At 49.7% G+C, this 7757-nt stretch overlaps 1 protein-coding gene across 2 annotated transcripts in view; it reads right to left on the bottom strand.

Annotated features, from left to right (window-relative positions):
• Positions 1-7757, bottom strand: part of NAV2 (neuron navigator 2) — a 412453-nt gene that overhangs the window by 71458 nt on the left and 333238 nt on the right. For both annotated transcript variants that reach the window (XM_007457623.1, XM_007457622.1), the window contains exon 12: positions 2634-2772. In XM_007457623.1, coding sequence (XP_007457685.1) covers positions 2634-2772 — 139 coding nt within the window. The remainder of the gene's footprint in view (positions 1-2633; positions 2773-7757) is intronic.

Raw genomic sequence — 7757 nt, 5'->3', positions numbered from 1 at the left:
AGCAGGAATCTTTGTAACTATGGGTGCAAGTCTACATTTATTTTATTCCAAGACCTACTTGCTTAATTTTTATTTAAATATTTTAAACTCAAGTAGTTGTAGAGCAAAGAAACAACCCAATAAATAGTAAATTCTTTGGGATTTTTTTGCGGTACGCGGGCCTCTCGCCGCCGTGGCCTTCTCCCGTTGCGGAGCACAGGCTCCGGACGCGCAGGCTCAGCGGCCACGGCTCACGGGCCCAGCCGCTCCGCGGCACGTGGGATCTTCCCGGACCGGGGCACGAGCCCGTGTCCCCTGCATCGGCAGGCGGACTCTCAACCACTGCGCCACCAGGGAAGCCCAATAGTAAATTCTTTACAACCCTTGATGTTATCTTTCTGATCCTGGTCAAAAGACATGCTTGTGTGATATTCTTGAAGCTTTTCTGATGTGACATTTGCTAGATGAAAGCAAAGAGCTTGGTCAAGGAGGAGGGGGGCCTTGACATTAACCAAATTCAGATGTATCATTTGTAAATCCCAGATGGTTACTCTGTATCAACGTGGAAAACAGATTCTAACTCCAGGTTTGTGGGAAGGGAACAAAGACAAGGAGACTGTTCCAACAGTGTTTTGTCGGCTCAGTGAGCATTTTAGGAGCAAGCTTCTTCCTACCTTGCAAGGAAACAAGAGAGAAACCTACTGATTTACAGATCTCTCTCTCCTCTCTGTCTCTGTCTGTCGCGCCTTCTCTCTTAGTTCCCCAGCTCCGTATCTAAGAACTGTCTAGAAGCTTGGTTACCTTGAAATTAAAATGAGTCTTGGAAAAAAAAAAAAAAAATTAGTGTCCACAAGGAAAGGAAAACAGTGGATTTTTTTTTGGCTGTGCCCCACGTCATGCAGGATCTTAGTTCCCCGACCAGGGAATGAACCTGGGCCACAGCAGTGCAAGCACCCAGTCCTAACCACTGGACCGCCAGGGAAGTCCCGGAAACTGTGGATATTATAACCTTTGGCAAGTGGTAGGGACACAGTCTGGCTGGGTGTTTCTAACTTGTGTCTAATAACTAATTAAACAATGATCAGTTGGTGGTATGGCTTAGGTTTTTTTTGGTTTTTTTAAATTAACTTTTAAAAAATTGAGGTATAACATTCATATACCGAATGTACAATCTTAAGTATATAATTGGAAGAAATTTTCTGAAATTAACGTACATAACTACCCCTCGGATCAAGATATGGCACATTATCAGTACCCCCCAAATCTCTGGGCTCCCTTCATTTGGGTAGTTTTTTTTCCCTTAACCGCCACAACCCACCCTTGTTTGCCAATGATTATTAGAAATTCAGGCTAAAAATGAAAACTCAAGAAGTCATAGGCAATCCCAGAGGCAACACCTGATAGATTTCATCAGGCAGAGTCTGTGTTTACATTTCTGTGGTAAAGAATTAATCCCACACTCTGACACATCCTTCATTTAGCCCTGTCCTCAAAGAGAAAGATACCTTTGAAAGCAAAGAGATTCCCAAAGCAGCTCCTATCTGTCCAGAGTGAGACAGAGCGGAGAAAGGAAGCGGATGTGAAAGGAAGGGAGTGAAAGAAGGGGCTGTGTCAGGTCTGCCCTCAAAAGGTCCCTCTGGGAGACTCCATCTCCATCAGACCTTTACATGGGTTCACCCGAGGCAGCAGGCCCCACTGGTGGGAGGGACTCATCATGAAAAGGATTCCAGTCCATATATGCCAGTGCCACTGTGGGGACTGGTGGTGAGGATGGCACCTCGCTTGTCCACTAGCAAAATGGGCTTATTAGAACCAACCCCTCTGACCACTGAGGGATGCTATGAGGGGAAGCAAACACACCTGCACAAAACTGCTTTGGAAGCACTGCATCTGAAACACTAAATCAGAGAGTTTAAAGCAGGGGTTGGAAACTCAAGTGCCTCAGGACAGGCAGGTATTTGAAGGGTGTAGCTGGTTGGCACACAGTGGCATGGGCGCCCTGTCCAAAGGTGGGGACACCTGGACATCTGCTGGTTGTGGAGAATATAGACTCAGGAAGGCGATAACTTCTGATTTTCCAAGAGAAACCAGAAGCTCACTATCATGTGAAGTGATGAACTTCAAAAAACTTGACATGCCACCCCATTTAAAAGAAGAGTGATACTGTGGGCCAAATACAATACACTGGCAGGAGGATATGACCCACAGATCTGTTGGGACGTACTGGTCTTCCAGCCCAGGCTTCTTAACTTTGTTCCCACCCTAGCACTCTTGAGGGATCAGACGAATGCCATGGACACGCACTCCAGACTAAGGAACGGCCAGTTGAGTCCAATATCCTTTTTCTTTCTTTCTTTTCTTTTTTTCCAAATAGATGATGAAACTGAGGTCCGGGAAGGAAACAGGATTTGCCAAGGCCACCACAGTGAGAGCGGTTGAGTCTCCCCACTCCCGTTTAGTGTACCCCAATACTGGACCCCACCCTCTCCCTGCAGGTAGAGGACAGAGTCAAGACATAAGAGCACAGGCATCAAGCAGGAGGTCGGGCCTCATCTCATGGACCTGGAGATTCTGTGCACCCCAAACGGCCCCCTTGGCCCACAAGCCCAAGGCTCTCTGCTGGCAGGGGCTTTGGGAGGGACCCTGTTCCTTACCTGGACATCCAGGCTCTTACGTGAGGAGGCAGGCGTGTTGGCATAGGAGCCGATGGAGGAGCTGGTGTTGATGTCATCCGTGCTGAGGTTGTCTATGGTGTCGCTGATCCCGCTGCTGACGGAGCTGCTGTCATCCCAGCTGCCAAGACAAACACAGCCTGAGCACCAAGACCTCACACTGCGTCAGCTCAGCAGCGTCTGATGATACAGACAAGTGTGTACCATCCCTGAAGGCTCCGGTGTCCCAAAGCCCCAGACAGAGCTCCTTTGCCTCTGATGTGACTCATCTTCAAGGGTGCCATCCATCCGTTTCGTCTGGCAGCTGGATGAAGTGGCTGATGTGTACCTTCCCCTGAAGGGTGGGCACCTCCCTGAGCAGACGTGGCTAGACACCTACACCCTGCCTACCCCATCCTCAGCTTCATCTCGGGAACTTCAGAAAGGCCAAGGGCTACCTGCCAGGCCTAGAGCCAGCGGAGGAGCAGTGGGTTTGGGGGCTGAAGCTGACAGTGGGGCAGAGAAAGAGACAGCAGTGGCACCCTCCCTGGGGCTCAGAGCGGGAGAAAGAACTGCTATGTGAATTCCCTGGACTCCACTCCTGGAGCAAAACAGCCAACGGAAGGAAAGTGCAAAAGTCAGCAAAACCCACCAACTCCATTGGCAGTTCTAACTCTAATAATATCCCAGGATGCATCGAAAATAGAGTCCATTTCTCAACCCTCAACTCCATCGAGACCATCGTCCCCCACCATTCAAGTCAAATCTCCAAAAGCAGTAATTCTGCTTTTTTCTTCTGCCTTGCCTCCTGCTTCCCAACACCAGGACATTCAGTCCACCACCGGGTCCGCCCGCCTCTGCTTGCAGAATCTCTCCCAGTGTGCACGGCCCTCCCCGCCCCTGCGCCCTGTGCCTCCAGCTGCTTAGCTCTGCCTAGGTGGCTGCCAACAGGCCGGCTGCGCTCCGTGCACCTCGTCTGCTCCCAGACCATCTATTCTCCCCACGGCAGCCAGAAAGATCTTTGTGAAACACAAATCAGATCTATTGCTCCACTGCTTCAAACCCTCCAGTGGCTTCTCAGGGACTCAAACTCTGTACTCTGGCCCTCAAGGCCCTGTGATCCAGCCTCCCCGTCCAGTCCTGTCTTGGGCCCCCCTCCATCGCTCACTGGATCTGGGTTTTCATGTTCAAGGCTTTGCATTTACTGTACCTCTTCTTGGTCACTTGTCCCTTCTTCCTTCTCACTTGAAGAGTCACCTCCCCAGAAAGGCCTTCCCTGGCCCCCCTATCTGCAGTGCCACCTCCACCCCCCGCCCGGCCAGCATCAAGCCGGTTGCATTTTCTCATTTGTTTGGTTGCAGGGTGGCAGATACACAGCAGGTGCTCAATAAATACCTGCTGATTTAAGACACATGGGAGTGGGAAGTTGAGGAGGTTATAAAGTAAGCTTCCAGCATCAATGTAACACTGCTCTACTTGATCGAGTGACAAAAGGTAAGGATTATTGTTTTTCTATTGTACAGGTGGAGAAACTGAGGCTTAGAAAGGTAAGGCGCCTTGCACAAGGTCAGACTGTAAGAGGTGGAGCAGGACCTGGATCCAGCTGCCCCAGCTTCAGAGCCACCCTCTTTTTTAAAAAATAAATTTATTTATTTATTTTTGGCTGCGTTGGGTCTTCGTTGCTGCGTGCGGGCTTTCTCTAGTTGGGCGAGCGGGGGGCTGCTCTTCACTGCTGTGTGCGGGCTTCTCATTGCGGTGGCTTCTCTTGTTGCAGAGCACGGGCTCTAGGCGTGTGGGCTTCAGTAGTTGTGGCTCGGGGGCTCTAGAGCGCAGGCTCAGTAGTTGTGGCTCGCGGGCTCTAGAGTGCGGGCTCAGTAGTTGTGGCTCACGGGCTCAGTTGCTCCGCGGCATGTGGGATCTTCCTAGACCAGGGCTCAAACCCGTGCCCCCTGCACTGGCAGGCAGATTCTCAACCACTGCGCCACCAGGGAAGCCCGTGATTCACAATTTTTAAAGGTTATACTCCATTTATAGTTATTATAAAATATTGGCTGTACTCCCTGTGCTACACGATATATCCTTGCAGCTTATATACTTTGTACATAGTAGTTTGTACCTTCTAATCCCCTACCCCATCTTGCCCCTTGCTTCTTCCATCTCCCCACTGGTGACCACTCGTTTGTTCCGTGAGTCTGTTCCTGTTCTGTTATATTCCCTAGTGTGCTGTATTTTTTTAGATTCTACATGTAGGTGCTATCATATAGTATTTCTCTTTTTCTTTTTTTTTTTTTTAAATAAATTTATTTATTTATTTATTTATTTATTTATTTTGGGCCGTGTTGGGTCTTCATTTCTGCGCGAGGGCTTGCTCTAGTTGCAGCGAGCGGGGGCCACTCTTCATCGCAGTGCGCGGGCCTCTCACTGTCGCGGCCTCTCCCGTTGTGGAGCACAGGCTCTAGACGCGCAGGCTCAGTAGTTGTGGCTCACGGGCTTAGTTGCACCGCGGCATGTGGGATCTTCCCAGACCAGGGCTCGAACCCATGTCCCCTGCATTGGCAGGCAGATTTCCAACCACTGCGCCACCAGGGGAGCCCTCTCTTTTTCTGTCTGACTTATTTTACTAAGCATAATGCCCTCTAAGTCCATCCATGTTGTTGCAAATTGCAAAATTTCATTCTTTTTATGACTGAGTAATATTCCATTGTATGTACATACCACATTTTTATCCATTCATCTGTTGATGGACACTTAGGTTGCTTCCTTATCTTGACAATTATAAATAATGCTGCTGTGAACATTGGGATGCATGTATCTTTTTGAATTAGTGTTTTTGTTTTTTTCGGATGTATACCCAGGAGTGGAATTGTTCTGACACTGGCGTTTCTGAGGCATCAGGCTGCTGCTGCGCAGGCCTTTCAGTGAGGCACAGCTCACTGTGGAGGGCTGAATGGTGGAGTAATGTGGTTAAGTCAATGCATCATCATCACACAGCCCTGGGTGTAGATACTGACCCTGCCACTCCTGCTCTGGGATATGCTAGCCTCCCGAACCCGGGCTTCCTCCTGGGGAAGTGGGCCGTGTTGTATGCCCGTGTGCACTGAAAACTGATGTAATAGAGAGCCGTCTGGCATCACAGTAAAGAGGGTGGCTCTGGGACTTCCCTGGTGGTGCAGTGGTTAAGAATTCACCTGCCAATGCAGGGGACACGGGTTTGACCCCTGGTCCAGGAAGATCCCACATGCCACGGAGCACCTAAGCCCGTGAGCCACAACGACTGAGCCTGTGCTCTACAGCCCGTGAGCTACAAGTACTGAGCCTGCGCGTCTGGAGCCTGTGCTCCACAACAAGAGGCCGCGATGGTGAGAGGCCCGCGCACCGCGATGAAGAGCGGCCCCCGCTCGCCGCAACTAGAGAAAGCCCTCGCACAGAAACGAAGACCCAACACAACCAAAAATATGAATAAATAAATAAATAAAAATTAAAAATAAAATTGTGAATCACTATGCTGCACATCTGAAACAAATAATATTGTACATCAACGATATCTCGAAAAAAACAAACCAAAAAAACCAAACAACAAAAACGAAATGCTGATATCTGAGATTTAGAAAGCCAGGAGCTCCCCATACTCCCCCAAGTAATCAAGAGGAAGTTTCAGTTTGTTCCACCAGCTTGTAGGATGCCTGTCTGAGCTCTGCTGATCAGGCAGGAAGACGAGGCTTAGTGGAAACCTGTTTTCATCACCTTTCCCTTCAGCCCGCCAATGTGGCTTCCTAAAGCCCACCCGGAGGGTCCCACACAGTGCAGGGGAAACATGCAAAGGTGGTTCTCAAGTAGGGAGGATAAAGGCAGGAAGTGTGAGGGCTCAGGAGAGGACTTAGGATGAATTCACAGGCCCTGCAGCAGCCCACAGCTCCGGGTCTTAGCCGGCTTCCCTCCTGTGATGCCACTGCTCTGGCCTGGGCTCCATCTGGTTCCGAATCCTCCTTTAAGGACTTCTCCAAATACTCTGGCCCACCCTCACAATCCCCTCCTCTGAATTCCCACAGTCTTCTGCATTTGGGTTCATTCTATACACTCCTGCAGTTTTCTAGTTATTCTCTGTATGATGGTCTGTCCTACTTTCCAAGCATATGCAGGGGTCTGCTTAGTGATAGTAACAAGTGCATCCCAGGTGTCAGGCATCATGCCAGGTGCTTCCAATACATCACTTATTTCTCCACTCTTCATATCACACCTGTAAGGGACCTATTATCCTCCCCAGTTGACAAATGAAGAGATCAAGGCTGAAAGAACAAGTATTTTGCCCAGTGCCGTTCAGTCCACTTTGGCATTGGGTTTGAGATGCTGAATCGTCTAATTGCAGAGCACGTGCTCCCTCTGGCCTGCATCATCCGATTTTTCACAACAGCCGTTGGCTGAGCACTTGCCAACATGCCAGCTCTTCAGTATCTGCATGTATTCTCAGCAACGTTCCTACTCCCTCACAGGTGGCCTTGCTTCCTAATGAGGAAACTTGAGGCTGTGAGAGCTGCCATCCAGGGCTCTCTGCAGATGCATGGCAGAGCTGGCAGTGAAGCCCTCCCTGACCCTGAAGCCCACCTCCAGAGCAGTGCTGCCACAGCAATGCCAGCCTCACATCAACTCCATCTCCAGGCACACAGTATGTGTTCATTAAACACCTCCTGACTGAACTCACGTACAGGAGAGACAGGCAGGGCAAGATCTGACGCAAACGTAGCCCCAGCAGTGGATTCTGAGCCCGGCTCCCTCCCTTTAGCCTCTGACAAGTCACAACTTCCTTGCCTCAGTTGCCTTATGGGTGACACATGGATGACACCACCTAGGCTGACAACTGTGGAAGGCTCTGCTGGGAAAAGGGTGACGTAGCAGATGGGAAAGGACTCTGATCCACTCTCATGACGAAAAGAAAATCCCATGAGTCTTTAATTGCATCTGCTCTCTGGGGTTAGCGATTTAACGTATCTAAAATTTCCTATAATCCAACGAAGAAGAAAGAGGACAGCCAGGAGACAAGTGGGGCTGGAGGGGAGGAAGGAGGGAACGTAGTAACAGATGCCCATGAATCCAAGCCCCAGATTTTTTTGCTTTGAAATCGTACCCGCT

This window comes from Lipotes vexillifer, unplaced genomic scaffold (genome assembly GCF_000442215.2).
Source record: "Lipotes vexillifer unplaced genomic scaffold, Lipotes_vexillifer_v1.1 scaffold505, whole genome shotgun sequence".
NCBI lineage: Eukaryota > Metazoa > Chordata > Mammalia > Artiodactyla > Lipotidae > Lipotes > Lipotes vexillifer.
This window is presented reverse-complemented; position numbering and strand designations above follow the sequence as displayed.